General features: G+C 37.3%; 2 protein-coding genes across 2 annotated transcripts in view; one reads left to right on the forward strand and one right to left on the reverse strand.

The window, feature by feature from the left end:
• DOCK2 (dedicator of cytokinesis 2) overlaps positions 1-22,434 on the reverse strand; it is a 203,232-nt gene that overhangs the window by 63,670 nt on the left and 117,128 nt on the right. Inside the window, exons 28-29 of the mRNA XM_075442046.1 lie at positions 12,336-12,434; positions 10,524-10,618 (exon numbers count right to left, since the gene is read on the reverse strand). Of these exons, the coding sequence (XP_075298161.1) occupies positions 10,524-10,618; positions 12,336-12,434 (194 nt within the window). The remainder of the gene's footprint in view (positions 1-10,523; positions 10,619-12,335; positions 12,435-22,434) is intronic.
• INSYN2B (inhibitory synaptic factor family member 2B) overlaps positions 13,633-22,434 on the forward strand; it is a 44,078-nt gene continuing 35,276 nt past the window's right edge. The window contains exon 1 of the mRNA XM_075442232.1: positions 13,633-13,775. The gene's annotated coding sequence lies outside the window, so the exon portion shown is untranslated. The remainder of the gene's footprint in view (positions 13,776-22,434) is intronic.

A 22,434-nucleotide genomic window follows, 5' to 3' on the forward strand; every position in this document is an offset into this window, starting at 1 on the left:
ATAAAAAATACACAGAAGGGAGACCAGAGAAGCAATCAGTGTGATTGCAGGTATTAAAAATACACGTTTACTATTTCGTGACCAAAACAGATCAGCAAGAGAACGCCTGAGAAAATGGGTGAAAAGATAATAACAAAAATCTTTACAAAGCAACAGCAAAAATTATCTCCCAATAATGCGGCAAGCTATCATTGATTTAGAAACGAAGGGCAATGCAAGATGGAAGCACTATTTAAAAACCTCGTAGCTATGTGAAACCGAGTTATTAAGAGCACAATAATGGCAACACTTAGGAAGCAATACACTTCCATGGTAACCGGAAAAATATGGCCAGGGGTGCAAAGAAAGTAGTATAATTTAATCATGTATCTCCCCTGTGTCAACTCAGCATCACTACAGACTGAAGAATAAGTTTTTGTACCATTCATACTGAATTCTAATAATAAAGCAATTGTCATTTTCCTACACTCTTTTTCAGTGTATGGCCAGAGAGTCTATCCAAACAGCATGGTTCGAAAATAACTGCTTAAAGATAACTGCTATCTAGCTTCTCTTGTCTCAGTTATAAATTGTTTGTTATGTACAATTTATTTTCTTCAATAGTTCTATTTGAAAATTTACCTCAAATAGTTATACCAAACATACAAAAATATTACATGCTATAATGTATCAGAGTTCATTTGACAGCAGTACAAAAGCAACTCCTAGAGAAAGACAAAAATGCGCAATTGCTTTGATGCTGTACAACCAAAGGTTCCATTTGGGATGTCTTGAATTTACCAACAGTCTCTGTACGTCCTTTTTCCTTCAGCATCTACTTAAAGTATGTTTTAAAGACAGGTTATCTTCCACTTAGGAATCAAAATACATTTTCAAGACTGCATATTACGTACACATTTATGCCAAACTCGTTTGAAACGGTGATGTTTAGCATGCTTTAAGAAACTTCACAGCTTGAAAACCAAGCCTACCAAAAGCTGTCATATAGGACTGTGATATAAGTTACTTTGTTTAAAAGGTATTTTCAGTAGTTTTCCTTATATTGTGAATATCTTCTCACTTCAGTCTACTCTCCTTCTTTGTGCATTCCAGTTAATTGTTTACAGAGCAGAAATATTCTGAATTAAAAAAAAATTAAAAACCACATGGTGTCTTTGGTGCCAGATTAAGTCTGGGAACAAGATACATAGCTGAAACCCAGTTAGTACACGTGTATGTAATGACTTAATATGGTCATATCAGGATGTCACACACTAATAAAAGCTCTCATGGCCTTCCCTTTTGAAGGACGTTTGAATTTATACTGCAAAATTACTTCTCCATTCTTCCCCCAATTTTTGGTTTTCACCTGTTCACACTAGTTTACCCTTACCGCAATATTTGTTCATATCATTTAGTCTTCACTTCTGTGCATCTAAGAATGGTGCAGAGGTGATACTTTGGTAAACGTACTTTCATGGATGTTTCTAGGACCTAGTTCTAGAAATACTTCTATTATTTCACACATCAAAGGACTAAAATTGAAGAATTACATGAAACAAATGGTGTTTTTTAAGTAGCTCTGCATTTTATTCATAATCTCATCATAGAGCTTTAAAGATAAAAAGTAGTATTTGGGCTTTGCTTTTTCTTTCCCCCTGTTATATAAGCTTTCTATATTTGAAATCCCTTCTCTATACCTGCATTACATTTTAACACAGTACATGTACTTATGATTTTTCAGTTATTCTTGTTAAAAATATTTAGCAAGTGAATACTTTTTGTCTGGAATACATAACTTCTCTACTTTTAGGCAAGCCTAGTTTTTTCTGAAGCTAAAAATATGATCTGTAATTACAGGTACAGACAACAACACATCTGTCTCTTGTCTAACTGCTGCTCGCTTGAGCTCACTACTTTGCAGCCAAAACAGTATCAGTACAGAAGAAGTTGCATTGAATCAGCAGATTATGACTTCAAAAAAAGATCATTATGCAGCAAATGCACAATACACCAGCAGGGTTATTTTGTGATGTTGCTGTTTCAAAACATGAAAATATCTGTTCAAAATAATGTTAAATAAGAGAAAGTTGTTTATATTTTATTTCCTGAAAATCTCTTAAGATATGAAGTGATGGCCAAAGGTACTCGCCAGAAAGAGGTACACAGAAAGATTACTTGACAGCATTTACAACACCTGATGAAAATTATGAAAACTGAACTTGTATTTTGAGTCTTTTCTGCAGAGACATATTTAGAAGAGTTTCTATGGGTAATCTCTTCATTTTATTTAACTCATTTGCATGTACATTCTACCTAGTGGAAAATATTGCTCATTGTCTTAATCCCCAAATGTTTTACTAAAATTAAAATACCTGAAAACATAAAAAAAAAAAAATTATAACAGGCCACACAGCAAAGAACTTTAGAGACTTCTATATGCAATTCAAAGTTGTATCTGGAAAAATAGTTCAGGAGACCTCATGCTCTAGAAGCAGAAGCATCCTAGCAGTCGATACCAAGAAAGTTGCGACTGCGCATTGGGAGTGGGAAAGGGATACCTCACAGCATGTTTTCTCTCTGCATTTTAGATAAAAGACTAAATGACTGCAGTCAAAACATAATAGACATCTATTGTTCACCACGATCACAATATGCAATAGCCTATCTTGCTGAGCCGGTGATATGCTGCAGTCACCACATAATTACGTGTTTAGACTCCTGGTAAGCAGATAATTCCACAACATGGGTAACAGTGAGCAACATGCAGAGTTAGTGCAGAATAAGCATCTTGCAGTATTTGGTGCTAGAAAGATGCAAGCGATTGAAAAGTGGGGTCACATCCGGCACAACCAGGCACAAACACCTACAGATGGAAGAGATGTTCTCTGCTAGGCTTACAGCTGACAGCAAAGCATTAAATGACTCAGACATATCAGCCACAGCTGGAAGTGTAACTCTCCATGGAAGTAAATTCACAACCCACAGTGAAACAACTGCCTCTTCTCTGCTTCGTTCCATTTTCCCAGGACCAACCGTATGCCATTTGCCCTATTACAAGTACTGACTTTTGTGGGGACTGAGAAAGACAAATATGGAACAGTTTCCTAGCACCTAGATTTAATGGAAAGGAGATACAAATTTGAGAATACTGAGACACTGTGTACCAAATCCCCAGCAAGAAAAACAATAAATAAATAAATAAGATGTCCTTTGCCTCTGAAAAGCACCTTAAATTAACAGGGAAACTGCATTTCAGCAAGGACATTTTTAGTCTCATAGCAAAACCAAACTGTCCAAAGACACATCTTATTACTATATATGATTAAAGCAACAACTAAACAGTACAAACTGTTCGAACTTGTTCTAATACTTCATTTACCTTTTTGTGAACATGTGCGTGAAAGAATATTCTCATTAGACATCTATACTTCTTGCTTAAAATACTTTTTCATATATTAAAATTAAAAAGTTCTGCAATATGCCATAAGCCTACATGTAAACACGTTCTGATCCCCTGAAAATTCAAGCCCTTAAGAAAAACAACTGCATTTCTGTCAAGTACGCCTAGGTCAGTCAAAAGTTGCCAGAGCAAAATGAGGTCAAAGAGAGGAGTTACTTGGATACAACAGTTCAGCCTTCTAAATTCTGCCTCATTTGTGCAAACTGCAACACTGTCATCCAACCTTAGTTACACAAATGAATCTTAAGTCCCAGTACACCTTTGAAAAACAAGAGTTAAAATTACCTAAACTACTTGTATTTTTTTTCTCTCTTAGGAATAAATAAATAAATGCCCCTTTTTATTCTCTGCAAGACAAATAATGAGCCTGGCAATGTTTTAAGCAAACTGTTAAAGCATAGCTGGATAGAATAAATCGGAGTTTTCTACTCCCTTTCCTATGAGGGCAGAATCATTTCATATTAATAATCAAAAAATTAAAGTTAAGGAGGGTTTTTTCTTCCTATTTTCGTAATTACAATGGCATTCTTGATTTTAAAATCGCATCACAATTGTAGTAAATTGAACACAATATTACAGCTCCAGCTGGAGCAAAGGGTAACATGTACTCTGAATTTTTATACCTTGTGTATAGGCAGATCCCTTAGTGTCTGTGAACAGCCACAATATCCACAGACATCAACGCATACATCACAGCATCAAATATTTCTAAAACATGAAAATATGACAAGCTTTCATTTCCACCAACATACAGATGGAAGACTGAGAAGCAGTTCTAATATTTGAATTAATTTGGGGTTTTTCTCCCTTCCAAATTGAGATATTCTATGACTCTATGATTCCATGCAATATAGCGAGTTGGTAGTAGCAATACAGTTTGCAGCATCTGTCCCATAAATACTTCAGCTTCTTGCTTGAAAAAGGCACGTTTCCCTACTTTCTGCCAAATGTGTTCAGTTTCCCTTCTCCCCCAAACTATTCTAAATATTATCCTTCAATAACAAGCTTAAATGGTGACTAGCAGCTGTTCAGGTTTTCTCTTCAGAAAATTTAAAGAAAAAGCAGACCAATAGCCACTGAATTTGTTATGTGTGCTTGTTACTTAAAAATTGAGACTAAAACTTTAAAAATGCCATCTCTTCACAATGCACAAAGCAACATTTTGTCATGTTTCACAGGACAATACTATAAGCAGCTAGTTCTTCTGAAAAGACTTTCTGTTCAAAGGTAGATTTGTTCAGAAACATGCACATGTATAGCATGGAAAATGTGTTTTCCAGAAGTTGTGTTTAACAGAACCATTCACAGATGATCTACGAAAAAAAAACAGGTCTGGAATCCTTACTGTCCCAGTCTTAAAATGAAATCCCCACAGTCGCTTGCTAGGTGACAAATAGGAACTTACTCTGCCTCATGTTGCTGGCTGGCCAGGACCTAAAGATACCACCAGAATGTACAGTTCCTGGCAGCCTGAGGAATGGGGAGCTACTTGGGGATGCAGGTGGCACTGATCTGAAGCCATTAGGAGATTTTGCTAAACTCATAATGCTGCTACAACTCATGAGCTACATGAGAATCAGGTCTTGAGGGTGTTGCAAAGCAGTTCATCAGCAAATACGCAGCTATTTTCAGTCTGTATAATGAAAGAAAACTGGCAACATTTCCAGCTGTTTTGCCAAATACCTGCAGTGCTAAACCTTTCAAGTTAGACTTAAAAAGGGCTGAGGAACACTCGACTCTGACAGATGTCTGAAAACACTCAGATATCCAGGTAATGAAAACATGTTTTAGAAAAACCCTAACTACTGGTGTTAGGAGACACCCTACAGTGTTATCTCACAGGAGTTTTTCAGCAACTAGCATCTGACCTTGAAAGGTACTGGTGAAAAACTGTTTCCTTTTATTTTTAAATACCTAAATATAATGTGAACAAGGTTCAAAAACGAACTCAAATGGACATACAAACAAAAAAAGTGCTTACTAAGCCACTTCGGACTGGACACCCACCAAAACTGATTCCAGGTACTAATTTTGAGAAAATCGAGTACTTGGAAACTCTCAGCAATTACCGTTTCAAAGCCCAGAGGAACAGAAGGAAGGGATGTGAATACTTCCCTTTAGTTGCTAACCTCCCTACCATTTCCTTTATTCAGCGAATCTGATTCCTTACGCACTTCATGTTGACAATAAAGTAAGGGAATTTCCTGGGAGGAATTATGTGCCTCTAAATTAAAATTATGAACAGCTGAGTGATAAGCAGACTACATGTTATTACCTAAACCAGCAAAGCATTTCCCCACAAATGTCATGTACCTAGGAATTACGGCTTTTAATAAGCTAATATCCAACAGTCTGAGTACCATAAGTGGAATAAAGTGCACAAACAAGCAGTAGCAACTAGTAAGAAGTGTGCAGTAAGCAACCTTCATCAGAACAAAAGTTCATTAAATCTACCATAGAGGATCACAAAAATAACTCCGATATTATATCCTCATGACCTCAGTGAGGATTTTACTATTTCCCAAAGTGTTCTGTCCCATCTAGCATGCCATAAAAAAGTGTTCTTCCCATCTTGCTGTTAATGGAAGAAGGAAAAAAAAATAGTTCATTCCATTTTGATTCTCAGTTGCTAATAGAATGCTCCTAGTCCAGCGAGACTAATACACACAGCCTCTGCCTCCTTCACAAGGGCTTTGGGAATTAGAACATGCTTTGAGAGCAAACAGCACACTATTTATAACAGTGATTTAAAGTAATTTGAGTTAAAGCATTCAATTTCAATACAGGCAAAGCTTGACTAAGTAGGTTTAGTCAATTAAACTCCTACTCTCCCTCTTTCAACTCTCCTACCACAGTTTCTCCTGGACATGAAGGTGCCCATTCTCCCTGCCTTTGGACAGAGGCGTCTCCCTTCCCGGATGGCATGCATGTGGGTGCTCTCTAATTAAAAAAAAAAAATTAAAATTCTCCAGGACCTTATAAGGAGTCATTCTGTCATTCTTTTCCCCTTATCTATGCCAGACATCTAGCATTTAGTAGAAATATCCCTGATTTCATGCATGCAATGTCTGTCTTGACTCATGTATAAGAGTAATTAGTGTCCTGCTCATTAGGACACCTTTCATCCCCACACAGGATCAAACTTGTAGTATTAGTTAAGCTCTTCCTTTTCCTCTGCCTCTAAGTAAATGTACTCTGATTTGACGTTTCTGTACTGCAGTATGTCCTTCAGCAAAATTCCTCCAATGCCCACTTTCCCTGCCAGGTACAAAATACAAGACATCATCTGGGGAAAACTGTCAGGCTTTGTTGAACACCCTTGGGGAAGAAGTGCCAACTACATTCTGCCACTGGCTAGGTTACACAGCAGACGTGCCTTACAGCCTGTAACTAATGTTTCTGCAAATTCAGAAAGGGGAGACTCTCATGGTAAAATACATCCTTCAGGGTGTAAAACACCTACCTGCATGTAGACTCCTACTCAGAACAGGTGAATTAAGAATGCAAAATCTTAGCTGTGCTAGTACTTCTTTTTTTTTTTTAATGTATTTTCTTAGAATCATAGAATCATTGGTTAGAAAAGGCCTCTAACATCATCGAGTCCAACCATCCACTGAACACCACCATTCCTACTAAACCATATCCTGAAGTGCCACATCTACATGTTTTTTAAACACCTCCAGGAATGAGGACTCCACCACCTCCCTGCGCAGTCTGTTCCAAGGCCTGACCACTCTTTCAGTAAAGAAAGTTTTCCTAATATTCAGTCTAAACCTCCCCTGAAGCAACTTGAGGCCATTTCCTCTTGTCCTATTGCTAGTTACCCAGGAGAAGAGACCAACACCTGCCTCACTACAGCCACCCTGAGTTCTTCTCTCATTGTTATGAGACCCCAGCCTGACCCCTTGTGATTTTTTCTTTGCTGCTTCTCTGGTTTGGAGTAAAGCATGTTAATAAGACAAATCTAGAAATTCAAATTATTCTTCAATTTATTTCATAGAACACCCACCCCCTCAAAAAAACCCAAAACAAAAAAACCGCAAACTCTATAAAGACTGGTAACAAAAATCCCCCCACCTAGTTGTTGATATAATATAAAATTCAGATGTAACAGTAGGATCAATAACTCATTTCCTTATGTAATCTTGGGAGCAGCAACATAATCAAAGAGTATAAACAGTGCCAAATCAATTTCGGCAATCAATTTCTGTTCACAGAAGCACTGTTAAATAGCTTCTAAACATTCTTTTTTTTTAATGCTGACTTTTTCCTTTAAATATTTTCATTTGACTTGCCCAGTGCAAGCTAGTTTAGAGCAACAAAGCCTGCCTGGATGAAATTGTCCCACAAAGTTCACAGTCATCAGCAGGCATTATCTAAAAATGTACAGTACTGCAAATGAATTTCTATTGTCAGTAACTGAGGCAATATAGATATCACCAGGTGATCCCCCAAGCCCCAAAGGCATATTCTTTGAACAAGGATTGACACCTCCCCCGCCCCCACAGCATAAATAAAACCCTGTACTTGCGCATAATGCAGATGTTAACAGTATTTTCTAGATAAGAGAAACCATTTTACAGATGAAAGGTTTGATATGTTTACTTACAATAGAAGATTGTTAAGTTACTTTAGTACTAAGCTGATACTTTTATAGAGTAATCCTTGCTACACTAAAAATAATTGCAAATTGCAGCAGTGGCAACGTAAGAATTGTGCACTGAATTAGATTGTGCCTTTATAGGCCAAAGACTGACTCAGAGAGAGAAACAAGTGGGATGAAAGCACCACCATCTACATGGCAAGAACACATCCACCAGCATGTATGTATGTACCTGCCCACCTCGAAAGAAGGGTTAGTGATCTCTCTGCATGAACATCAGTGTATGCGAGTGACAGAAGGTGAGGTTGAGGCACCCAAGCCCTCACTGCTGTCGTCACTACCCACTAGAACCACAATCCTCACTTTGAATCATGGAACACATACAAGAAACCCTTTTCATTTAACATCATACCATTCCAATGCTAGATGACATTTTCTTCAAGACCAAACACTTCCAGGAGATTATCGACTTTATTAAGCACCCTCTATTCTCTCCTTTTCAATATTATAAAACTAGAACAGTAAAATTACATAACTGTGACATTTCAAATAAACAGCATCTGTGGACTTTAAGTTAATTGGAACCTATGCATCTTTGAGACTTAACTCTTAGACTAGTCTCTCTGTGACTTCTAGAAAACTCACTGTTACTGCCATTTCTAGAAAACTAAAATAATGATGGCACAGGTGATCAAAATCCACCTCGCCAACAGCAGATGTCTTGCTCAAAAAAAAAAAAAAAAAAAGAAAGTATATCCACTTCATAATCCAGTCCAGCACATAAACTCAAAGTGCTTCTTTGAGAAGAAGCAGCAAGATAAAGCTCAGCCCTCAAGGTTACAGCCAAATAAATAAAAAAATGTAAATGAAGTTCTTTTTTTCCCAAATCGAGATCCCTTTTGGTGAGATATTTAGCTGTCATTACCACTCAGTATGACGAGGAAATCCAGCAAACAAAAAAAGAAAAATCCACAAGGTGAGGTGGTCGCAGGCTCACAGCTACTTTTTTTGTTCAGTTTCTTCTACATATGCAGATGCTTGTAAAACCTCTGTGTTCAAATTTTGAGGAAACTCTTCCTCACCTGCAAGTGCCACAAATAAAAAAATTGGACCAACTAACTTTGTTTAGAGTAGCCATGTGTTTTACTTGGCATTCTCAGTCCAACTCTCCCTTGCTTTCCTCTGTTGTAGACTAGAGACACAAATGTCAGTCAGTAACTCAGAAAGGCTAGAACAATTATTAGGAAATAAATCTTTACAGAGCCCACCCTGTACCCTATATACTGGCCTTTCCTTGTTGCCAAAAACATTAATTTCTAACTGATGCCCATAATAAACAACACAATTCACACCTCAAGGGAAGAACATTTCCTTCCTCTTCAAACAAGCAATATTTCAAAGATACTCTTAAGGAATACATCTGTGACATGCTGGCCCAAGCCAGCTGTCTAAACCCTTTATCAATGGTGGAGGTGCACAAAGGTGCAATTCTTTTTCTGTCCAATTCAGTAGCACATGATACGGAAATGATGAACTGAAAACAGCTCATGTGGCAGCAAAATCCATACGATGTGAAATTTCACTTAGGGTACTTGCAATCCTAAAACCAAGACAAGAGTGGTCCTGTGGCTTAATGCAGACAAAGCAATACTTTGATTATCCCACCATCATTTATGGTGACACCGAAACAGACAGATTATAGCTGTGGGTAAAATTATACAATCTGCACAGTGTATGTCCACAAGATATTTCTTTCAGCCAATTTTATAAGACTATGTAAGGCTTTCTTATTAATAGCAAGCTCTCATAGAGAAAACAATAGGGAGCATGATAAATTTGATTATACAAACTTTTGCTTAGATGGCGTCTTGATCTAGAGGCAATATACCTGAGTCTGAAGTAATTGGTCATGATGAAATCCCAAATGCTCTATAGTACAGCAACACATTTCCTCAATTATATGAGCTACAGTAAGCACTGTGGATCCAAACTCCTTCTACAAATAGTGTGTTGCGCTCCAAGCTTTGGTCTTTATCATCAGACTTCTTAGCAATCCAAACAACCATATTGTCTCAGAAAGAAAATTGTGTTTGATAACTCCTGCATCACAATAAACTTACTGACATATTAGTAAGGACATTCTAACCCTGTGCTGAAATCGTACATTTGAGATTCCACAGGCCTTTCACAGTTTGGCTTCTGTTGACTGTCAACACAGAGACCAACTATGTACTTCCACTTCACTGTTAAAAACACCTTTTCTTCCCTTGCCATTGTAAGTGGACTTTAAGCACAGGCAGCTAGCTATTTAACGTGTTGTCAGCAAATTATTTCAGATGACCTTCTTGGCATTAACCAAACTGGAATGATACAATCGTCTTAGACTGCATAGCAAAAATTTCTGTAGACAGACATGAAACAAGTTTGCTTTTCACGAGCACATGGAACACGAGCGCTGAACCTCCAGCCCCATTTTACCTGTTCTGCACCATGCTCATTGCCATCCAGTCTGAAGGGTAAACATTCTTTCCAATGAGATCTTTGAACATTATGAACGTTTCCATCAAGAAGTCCTAGAACAACAAAATACACTGAGTCTGTGACTGTGTAACACAAAGTTTAAGTGCTCCTGCTGTGACTAAAGAACTAAGTTGGAGGGCTCCACTTCGCTCCCAGCAAAGTCAATGGAAAAATTCCTGGTGGTATCAGTAAGCCCCAGAGTGGAACTGAAGTCCTCTAAAACAGCAGCCTCCGATTCCAAATGAAAGCTAAAAGTCATTACTTCGGGCTCTTAAGAAAAGATAAGCCATAAATGAATGGAAATGACAAGTTACAGTACTTTGGAGTAAAGCTGTTGAATTTTTATTAATTAGCAAAACAGTCTCACTATGCAGAATTAAAAAGAATTAAAAATCCTATATTTTTCAAACCTATTATTTAGTCCATTTAGTCCAAATTTAGTATTCTGAATTAAAAATTGAAGGCACAGACAAAGTTTTCAAACAAAACAAACACTATTTCTCTTCCGAGAAGTATTTAGAGATGACTGTATAATAAACTTAAATAAAATGAATGTAATCATTTCAGATATATTTCATGTATAGCACATATACACAGTTTTACCCTTGAACTTCTAAGGAAGTCACCTAGAAGTCTGCAAGACTAGCAAGCTGAAATGTCATCATTTACTAACAATACCTCACAAACAACTCTCTGTGAAGTTTGTTCTCTTTCTTGCCATATTACCTACAGAGAATAGTTCTCAACAGCATTATTCAAAACCAAATCTTTGTCATCTTCAGTGACATGTACTTACAATACGGAAAAATACAAGAAGACAACAAACCAATGCCTTTACAAAAAGCAAAACCCATCGAATATATTGATGTCTTGTCTTTTTAATTTTTTTATTTTCCTCTGCAGAACAGTTGAAGTAGTTTAAGCATTCCTAAAATTTCAAATACCAAGTACTCAATCTGCTCGGAAGCCGAAATTATGTTGAAGTACAGTTACCTTTTCAAGTAAACTAAAGCACATGAAGAATTGCAAAAGCTACCTAAGATTTGATCTGTTAGCATTTCAGTTAAGGCACCACTCTGACTTTATGAAAAGAAGGAAAATGGACAAATCTTGCCAATTGAAAATATTACCGCTGTGGACAAACTGTAGATGGTGTAATCAAAACCTTTCCCAACACCCAGACTTATATCAGAGTTATGCCAGGAGTATAAAAGGACAGGACTACTGAAACCTTCTAGAACATAGTGGCCACTGGTACAAATTAGAATATACCCCAAGTATTGTTAAATTATACCATGCATTGCAATAATAAGGCATTTACTGCTCTTAGCATACAACATTTTCTGGACCAAGAGTAGACTCAATAGTGAAAGCGCAAAGTGGAAATAGATCACCATGTACAAAGTCGGGAGGGAGGGTTCAATTAGTTGAGGGTTGGTTTTTTTGTTGTTTTGTGGTGAGGTTTTTTTCTCCTCAGAACAGTATAACACAAAGATCCCACTACTTATTCTTGATTATTACATTACCACCTCAGTGCTAGGGTCAACAACATTGACATTTACACATCTTTCAAATTTCTGATTACTGTATTGTCCAAAGTCACCGTTAGAAGAGGGAGGCAACACAGTGACAGAGAGGTAGAAAACATACAGAAACAGACTTCATTCTAGGAAGAACTAGACAAGATGCACTGAAACAATATGACTGATATTTCACAGGAAATAAAATACTTAGAATTATTTATCACCTCCATGATTATTTTGTACTCACCACTAGTTCTGAACTTGTCTGAAATGTTTCAATGTAAACTGAATAATGCTGGTTGTTCATCTGGTTTAAGATTGCTGTCATGCACGCCACAAAATGACTCTGAAAGAAAACCAGACAGAAATCAACATATCCAGGTTACTTAAGATAATGGATTGTATCATTTCTGAAGTTGAACTACTCTAAAAGCCTAATAAATCCTTTTATGTATGTAAAAATAAAATAATATTCAAGCTTTTGAAAGCCCAGCTGAAAGAAACACACTAAGAACTTGAAAAAGATAATACAAAAGCTACACTGACGAGGGGTAGGCTCTGGTGAGAAAGCTGCATTATTTATAAAATGCTGCACAGAAACACACATTGTGGCAAGAAAACTTTATATATAAAGTACAACTCAATACCACCTTAAGACACCTAAAAGTCATGTAATGTTGCCCAGGACTCTTCTCTTCCAAATTCACAAGGAAGAACATATATTAGCATCAAAATGTTCAAATAATTCTAGAAACATAGGCTATTCATAGGAAGAAATACTGCAAGAAAGGTTATTTTTTACATTCTGCAGGCATCTAAGTAGCTACTGCAGAACTGCGTAAAACTTCTATAGAATACTACTACCTTCTTCTCTCAAAACTTTTCAAACTTCCTGAAAAAGAAATATTTTATTTCTCTCAATTCCTAAAGCAGAAATGCTGAAAAATGTAAAATTATTTATAAGCCTAGGTTTTCACTGTAATTTACCAAAAGTCACAAAGACATTTATCTCTCAAGCAATAATAGTGAGCCTAATGACTTGCAGTTTTCTTTCAAGCCCCTGAAGAATCCTCCTTACTGATGCCTTATAATTTGCTAAAGTTTTAATTACTGTTTTAACAGTGAACCTGCTTTAAAGTTTTTCATTTTATTAAAATAGAGACTATGAAGTAATGAGCATGCAAAAATAACTTTCTGGATTTACTTGGATCTTTTTATCATACTGCTTTAAGAATTGATAAAAGGGACTCCCCAGCCCCTCTGACCAGAATTTAATTTCCACCTGGTACTGATCAGATTCTCTGCTTATCTCCGATTCACTTTACACTTCTGTTACAGCAGAAAGGCAACAAAGGCACACATTACGAAAGTATCAGCAGCAGTTTGTCGTACCCAACCATTTTGTCCACCCCTTCGAGCAGGGAAGCCTTCTTTAACTTCATGTTATGGCCACTAGAGGTCTTTTACTTTCATATGTTAGAGGCTGTTCAGTTTGTACTGCCTTTTTTTTATTTATTTATTCCTACGTGAGCAGACCCAGCACACTTCTTGCATATAAACAGTGAAAATGACAACATAAAGGAGCTATTATACCTTCTTTTGGACTAACATTAGTGCTAGTGAGAGGCTTGCCTACTTTTTAAGGCTAAGAAGACACATTTTCTGCAGCTAGACCAAAAGCTTTCAGGTAAGGAATCGCGTGTTCTCGGGTACTGATGCTCTTCTAAAAAGAAATGCTGGTCTTCCTTCTGTACTAGTTCACTTTTACAGTTATGGATCAGACAAATCTTTTCTGTGATGTTAAACATACAACTGAAAGTAATAATGAATTGGAAAGGATTCAGTAATGAAATTGTGTGGGGGTCTAATTCCCATGTCTTGATTTTGGAAAAAGAAGTTAGAGAATTCTGCATGAATAACAGCTTGTATTTTTAGTACTTAAACATTTGCCACAGAATGCCTTTCCATGCTCATGTTAAATAATCACTTCTTGAAATAAGCAGCATTTCTTCACAGGCATTGAATAGATGCATTATGTTTCTTAAAGGCATAAAGACTTTAAGGTTATCTCTTTTGTTAAAACTAACTTCTAAAATGTGTCTAGCTATATCTGTGATTACGGTACAGCACAAATGCCTATTCTTAGTAACCGTGTACGGTGATTTTAAAATTAACAGATGATACACCTTGATTACTGAAAAGAGCCATAAGCAAGGATCACGTATTGCTGGCCAGTACCTTGCACTAAACCTGTCAAATTGACATCAGGGGGACTGAATGATACAAAAAAAAGGTGACAGTAAAACTGGCTTGCTACAAAAACTTCCTCCATCATTTCCATGTAACTGTAAAGCAGGAAAATACACACTGTTCGATCTTTGATAATTTTCTTGCCAGTGATCTCAACTATAAGAAATGAACTGCTAGCTTCTTCATAGGTTAAAAGTTTGCCCCTCCTTCCTAATCCCCAAATGCCAGCAATAAAGATGCACTTCTCAGGTGCAGCCTCGGATCTTTGAAGTACTCACGCACTCTCAACACCACCATTCTCACTGGCAGAACTTAAGTGTAATACAGGACTATAAAGAGCTGTGACCAAATCTGCAAATATCTCTCTCTATTCACTGAAATTCTCCCATGCTGTTTAAGTACCTCCTACTAGAATGTGCAAAGAGCATGAACTGCTTGAAAACAGAGTAAGTTCTGCACAAGAACGATCTATTACACTTTGCATGCAGACTGCATGCTCACAGGATGGACAGAAAAAGCTCAGAATCAAGCACCACCCATAAACACAATAGTCTAACACTTATGATTCAAAAATTTATTTCATTAAGTCAAGCACTACACATAGGGATTAAACAGTACAAAAATGATTGTGGCAGTGAAGGTGCAGTTCTTCAGACAGAATCCTAACAAGTAATTTCAGCTATGCTTAGGCTTATTTGGATTTATCCTGTCAATTACAGCAGAAAATGTTGTTTAGAACTAGGTCAAATATATAAAAAATAAATGTATCACAGTAAACACTTTACTGATGAGAGAATACTAACAGAAATAATTCTGAATGCACTGCACTACTATAAAGAGATTGAATAAAATGTATGATTACCAACTTAAAAACATTAATTTCCATTTAAATGTAGAAGAACCCAGAACAGAAACAGCACTGAATTCTAATTTTTGAATTAACCGATTGGCTGACAGCCTTTCAAAAAATGGGTAAAGAAATAAGGAAATCAATAGTATGAGCATTGCACTTCTACTGGGAGCAGGAACACAAGCAAATAAGTAGTCAAATGAAAATAAGACAGAGAAGAAAATGTCTCGGGGAAGATTCAAACTCCCTGTCCACTTAAGAAAAACATAATTAGTGTCAAATTTAAATGAACTATAATGCTGGCTGGCTTCAGTATAAATACTGCAAAACAGTGGCCAAGGTAAAAGAAATGCTGTTTCGGTGGAGTATATAACAAAGTACATCAAAAGGGATCACAGATGTACTCTGTAAAACAAATAGAGCTTTCTAAGGTCAAGGGGAAAGAACGCGGAATCTTTTCCACTGTTATTACAGTGCACATTAGCTGTGGATGCAACATGTACAGGAAAAGAAACATCTGAAAAGCATTCGGGTCATATGAGTAAGATGACAAACTTCAACACCTAGCAACTAAACCCCAGCATACTTTATAATAGCAGATGGTGACAGGTTGCCGTAGTAACTTCAAATAATACTAGCACCACAAGAATAAGTAAAGCAAATGCACTGAAAAACCAAACAGCAACAGAAATAACACAGAATGAAGCTACACTTTGATTCTAATCTGGCAGAAGTATTTCGGTGGCTGTAGGGTGGGTAATCTTCATGCAGGTGGACTTCTGGAAGGACTAAGGAGGATATTTATTTCACATAGGCACTGAAGTAACATTTTATCCTCACTAACACAGTGTTTTATTGACATAGAGCTCAGGTGTAAATATACACATCATTAAAAAGCACACAAAACAGAAACATGAATAATTCCTAACAATTCAAAGACTTCTGAAAGCCAAAGACAATGTAGTTATTCTTATATTCCCTTTTTAGCAGAACACTGGATGTTTTAAGTGCTCATTTTACTTACCCTCACAATGAATGTAAGGTAAGAAGACTCCTTTACATATCACCATCATAATCTGTAACCCTATATTCACTAACGAAGATTTACATTTGATTAACACACAGTTTTTTGTAGTGTGAAAAAAATCTTATCCAGAAGATCCAACATTTTTGTGGTGTATGAAGCTACCATACTACATAGATTAGATTTAATCCTGAATTCCCTTTCACGATGTTAAGCCAGAAGTTTCAACACTCATTGTATATCAGTGGCAGCAATTGTAAAAATGGTACACATAAAAAGGGTGACCAAGAACTTCTACAGGCCAAACGGTTCTCTCTTTTTCTGAAACAAGTGCAAAAATCTTTCTGGAGCAGAAGTGATTAATATGTTAATCTAACCAATCAACTGTTTCAATCTAATGTTACAAGTTATCAATATTTAGGTTGTAGCATAAGCACATAATTGAGAAGGCTTCCCAATATACTTTTTTCACAGAATTATTGAGTCATTGCACATGTTTAGTGTCATGAACTAAAGAGCAACATAAATACCAGAAAAGTGCCCGGGTGGCCAAGAAGGCCAACGGCATCCTGGCTTGTGTCAGGAATGGTGTGGTCAGCAGGAGTAGGGAGGTGATGGTCCCCCTCTACTTGGCACTGGTGAGGCCACACCTCGAGTACCGTGTTCAGCTTTGGGCTCCTCACAACAAGAAGGACATTGAGGGGCTGGAGCGTGTCCAGAGACGGGCAACAAGCCTGGTGAGAGGGGTCTGGAGAACAAGTCCTACGAGAAGCGACTGAGGGAACAGGGGCTGTTCAGTCTGGGGAAGAGAAGGCTGAGGGGTGACCTACTACCTAAAAGGAGGTTGTAGTGAGGCAGATGTTGGTCTCTTCTCCCAAGTAACTAGCGATAGGACGAGAGGAAATGGCCTCAAGTTCTACCAGGGGAGGTTTAGATTGGATATTAGGAAAAATTTCTTTACTGAATGAGTGGTCAATCATTGGAATAGGCTGCCCAGGGAGCTGGTGGAGTCCCCCCTGGAGGTGTTTAAAAAACGTGTAGATGTGGCACTTCAGGATATGGTTTAGTAGGAATGGTGGTGTTGGGTGGATGGTTGGACTTGGTGATTTTAGAGGTCTTTTCCAACCAATGATTCTATGATTCTATGTGATGCCATGAAGAACCACAGTGGTTTGAAGTCACAGTTCCTCAGAAAACCACACTAAACCTTGGGAACTGTGGCATATGTAGAGGGTAGCACAGACATCTTTATTGTATTATGCAAGCACTAAACAACGGCACTCTGAAATGAAAAATAAGCAGAATTTGAAGTGAGTTGCTAATGTAGTTCTGTTTGTTCTCCAGAAATAGGATGTCACTGCCAATGAAGGCACTGTCCTAAACCGTACCATTTCTAGCTGTAAAAGCACAAAAACGTAAACATTAGAATAGGCTGCTATGCAACAACCGAGAGTATTCATCAGATGTGTAGAGTACATCTGAATAGCTTCTAATCCACACCGACTTCTTGTAGCTTGCCAATGAGTGCATCTTACTAATTATTAATTTACAACAACAGATTCATCTACTCTTAGGTCTGAGTTTTTAATTACCCATTTATACATTCATATAGTTAATTGGTTCTGTCTTCTTATCTTTCATAGCTGACTGAACAAAAGCTCCTGTTTCTACATCTCACTGACAGCTTTTGATTTCTGACTGAAAACATGCTGGGTTGTTTTAGCTTGTTCTACTGTTTCCTTAACATTCATATGATTTAGCCGAAAGGATATACAACTATAAAAACAGCAGACTACCAGACGGGAAAATATAGGACAGTTTTATAACACAATGAAATAGTAACAGCAGCTGCTCTGTAAGATTTAAAGATACATTACAAGTTAGACAATCAAGGCAATTTCAAAATTATTTCATTTCAGACTTTTTCAGAGATAGATAAAAGGAGCAAAACAATGGTTCATGGTATGACAAAAGTAGCATGATTTTTTTTAGAATATACCCTTTGCCATCTATTTTTATGCATTTATTTTTAACTTTGTGTTGATTTCTCAGCAATATTCCAAAAGAAGATTTTTTCATTCTTTGCAGAGTTTTTGCTGCTGCTGGTTTTTGTTGTTTGGTTGGTCTTGTGCCATAAATCCACTCCAGAACTTCTACTACAGTCTCTGGCTAGGATAAACACCCTACTGTAATTGATCTAACTTGTGCTAAAGTCTGTGCTCAAACACCGTTGAGTAATTTACTACTTCTCCTAGAATATTAACATTGTGTTCATCTTCAAGGTGTATGTGCAAATAAATCATGGATAAAGTTATTTAGTACGAAGTGCAAAAGCAGTCATTTGGAATGAGCAGTGACTGCTTGAACTGAACGAGCTTGTCCAGAGTGCAGTTACCACAAACATCAGCTGTTTCACCTCCTCACCTAACGACTGCTGTCCACACTCCCAGTCTCAGCTCTGCTGTACCAGATGAAATCCTCCCTCCTTGCCTTCAGGGATCTATGCACCTTCATGCTGCATCTCTTCCCTTCTCCTCTGCAATCCGCTAATTGCTTCACCACTATTACTTGAGCTAGTTTCCAGACTGGTCTCACAGGCCAGAAGAAAATTCCTGCCCTGGTATGTAAGAGATCCACTGAGAATTCTGAGAATCCCAAGTCACCCAGTGCTGTCAGGCTGCTTATTGCACTAATTTCTTATTCAAAGTGCTATTCCATTTCCCTGTTGCCACTAAAGAAGATGGTCAGTCAAGCTGGCAAAGAATGGCTTGTCCTGCCAAGTGTCCCAGTGCGCTCATTCCATGATAAAGATGATGCAGTCAGTATTCCATAGAAACAATGACAGCACACACACAAAAAGCAATCAAAGAATAAAACTAAAAATATTAACCCGGTTTATTTACTGTAATAAAGCTTGGCTAGTCTCTTGCATTTAAACAGACTGGAAACCAAACTGGGAACCTGAAGCAAGAGATACGCTGGCTGGGATGAGCTGGAGCTAGTTCCCTGCCCAGAGGTATAATACTTCACAGCAAAAGAAACCCCAGGGGGTATTATCAGCTATGTAGGACTACAAACCAAAACACACTGGCTGGAATGGAGATCAACAACTGGGCTGATGAGAAAAGGGTAGAACTGAGTTATTTAAGATCATTAAAGTGCAGTAACTTCTTTTGTTTCTAAACTATGTATTTTGAATATTACACATACTGTGAAGATGAATGTCTTGGACGCTGATTCACCTCCTTAAAACTAAACAGAGACACCTCCTCTATTCCCAGAACTAAGTCACCCTTTAATTGATTTTGTTCTTTTTCAGCTGCACTCACTGAAGACAGAAAAATTAAATTAAACTTCAACTCCACGAACACAGATGAGACTAATACAATATACTTGTGAATGGTTAGAACAAAGCTCTATCATAATAGTTCTGCTTAAAATTGCTAAAAGCCATATAGCTCCAGAAACTTTCCTCTTGATCTTAAATTGATCTTAAAAAGAAAACGAGGCCCAATAAAAATTATTTTGCAAAAACTCACATCCATTATGCTAACAAATCTACCAACTGCGTATGTTTAGGATTAATTAATAGCAATCTCTAAGGTGTCCACCTATACACTGAATTGTAAATTATGTAAGATTTTATTATTTCTTTTTGAGCAATAGCACAGCTGCACTTGAGCTTCCAAAAACATAATGTTTTTAGTCACCAGGACACCAAAATCTCACCAAATCCCGAAGACATTAATAGAAAAACCTTTAACTCTCTTTAGCACCAGACATTCTTGTTGAAGCATAAATGCTGGTTTTGTCAAAGTACATGTAACCCAATATTGAAACATTTGCTAAACGCCAATATGCAATCATCTCTTAGGCTGAGATTAAAGTCAGCAATGCCTTACCTAGTTGATAATCCTCCTGCTAGGTCAGAGTCTGCCCTTTTACTTAGGCATAGCTAAGTAAGTCATAAGATCCAAGTTGCTGAGAAATTAAAATTGAATTTATTTAAAATCACTATTCCTCTTTTAGCTGCTGTAACAACCAGATAAACTTTAACATGAGGAGCCTGGTACTCTTCCCTGATATTTTAAATGTGCACTAATACCAAAGTGCTTTTAATATGGTAGTTCAAATTGTCATTTGTGCCCTTCCACATTAAAAGCATTGTACTGGTACTCTGGTAATTTCTTTGATTTTGTAAAAAGAACAATAAAACCAGACTACAAATGATAAGAGTTAATAAGTTACTATTGTGTTTACAGCTTCTTTTAAAGAATAATATTTTCTCTTTACCTCCATAGTTTAAAATGGTTTTGACTACTGTTATTGTGGGTTGAAAGCTGCCTAGCTATGGTCTATTCTGGTCTGTGGAGGTGCTGAAGGGTAAACAAAAGACACAGAATCATAGGGTGGTTTAGGTTGGAATTGACCTTAAAGATCATCTAGTCCAACCCACCTGCTATGGACAGGGATACCCTTCCACCAGACCAGGGCGCTCCAAGCCCCGTTCAACCTGGCCTTGAACACTGCCAGGGAGGGGGCAGCCACAGCTTCTCTGGGCAACCTGTGCCAGGGCCTCACCATCCTCAGAGTGAATAACTTCTTTCTTATACCTAATCTAATTCTATCCTCTACGAGTTTAAAGCCATTACCCCTTGTCCTGTCTGAGTACATCCCACAGAATTGGCATACCCTGCAAAAGCACATTGACTAAAGCCAGGAGAACCTTTAATGTCATTTAAAGCAATCTTTTACACTCAGACTGCCCTAAAAAACAAGTTAACTTGTCACTTTGTTCTTCAGGAAATTACAGTGGTTTTTCCAGGACCTAGACAATGAATACATGAAAGGGCACCAAAAAAATCCAAAAATATCCTGAACCTTTCACAAGGATCCTCAAGATTCCGCTAACAAACCAGCTGAAATAGAGAGAGATGCAGAGGTAACTGCCCTGAAGCTGCCCTGTTAACTCCACTACTTACCAACACTACCATGGCAAAGGGACTCTCACTAGAATAATGGTGCTCTCTGCTTTTTCACAGCTGCAGTAGTGGAAAAGTGAAGAATTTAAATAGATTCAAGCACGCATATACACAAGAGCTCCAATATAGGTACGAATTTACCCACAGAGTTTAAAAAGAATTCATACTACATCAACAGGCAATGACGTAAAATGCATCCAGTGTACATAAATGGGGACTTTTCCATGCTAGAAGGACGATGTACAGATGTAAAGCTTGGTAGCGTAACACAGCATGCATATAATTTCATATAATTTTCTAACTATGTAACTCCTACACAAGACAAAATACAATACGGCTTTAAAGCCAGCTAGGCTGTGGAAAAGTGTTATATGAACTTCTTCATATTATTCTGTCAAGTTGCTACCCTCTGCCATAGACAAAAACAGGAACAAAGTGCACATAAATAATATTTTCATTTTAAAGTAAAACCAAATGAGTAACTAGCAACTGTTGGAACAGTTTTATTTTGTATCTGAAACATGAAAAATTTTTAAATTATATCCAAGATTGGTTTACATTTGGGTTTTAATTTTTATGTAATAGTGGGCTCCACTTTTAAACATGAAAAAAATCTTGGAGTGTGGCTAGCAGAGTAACAGGCTAAAGAAGAAATTTCAGAGAAAAAAATACTCTAAGACAGAGTGCTTTTCATGTTTACTGTTAGGTAAGTTGGTTAATAGAAACCATAGGGAATATTCAGTGAAAAGCGAAAATCCCATGGGAACACCTGTATAAACATGGAAGGATAAAACTTCAGAAATGACAGAATGACCTTCTAGTGGGTGTTCTGCTAACTACTGCCAAATAAGCATCCTTCATAGGTGTGGTCATTTTTAAGAAGTGCCACCTCTAAGATGTCCCAGTTGCTTTAGTTTCAGTTGTAGTATAACAGAAACAATGAATCTTTAAACTGTGGTAATATAGAGTGAAACTTACCAAAATCGTGTTGTCTGCACCAATAATTTGTGCACATGCTACTCTCTTCTGGAGGGATTGTGTCATGCTAACACATTATAACCTGGGCTCTGGCAGAATAAAGAATACTCCATTAGTAACTCTCTGCACCAGCCCAGTGAGAGCTGAACTTCTTATGTACTTATTAGAAAACTAGGATGAAGATGGGATTAGAAATTTCCTTGAATATCTAAATCAGGGAATGTGATTATGCTTCATCAGTAGCGTGACTGTCCCTTAGCTG

This window comes from Opisthocomus hoazin, chromosome 23, assembly GCF_030867145.1.
Source record: "Opisthocomus hoazin isolate bOpiHoa1 chromosome 23, bOpiHoa1.hap1, whole genome shotgun sequence".
Taxonomy (NCBI): Eukaryota; Metazoa; Chordata; class Aves; order Opisthocomiformes; family Opisthocomidae; genus Opisthocomus; species Opisthocomus hoazin.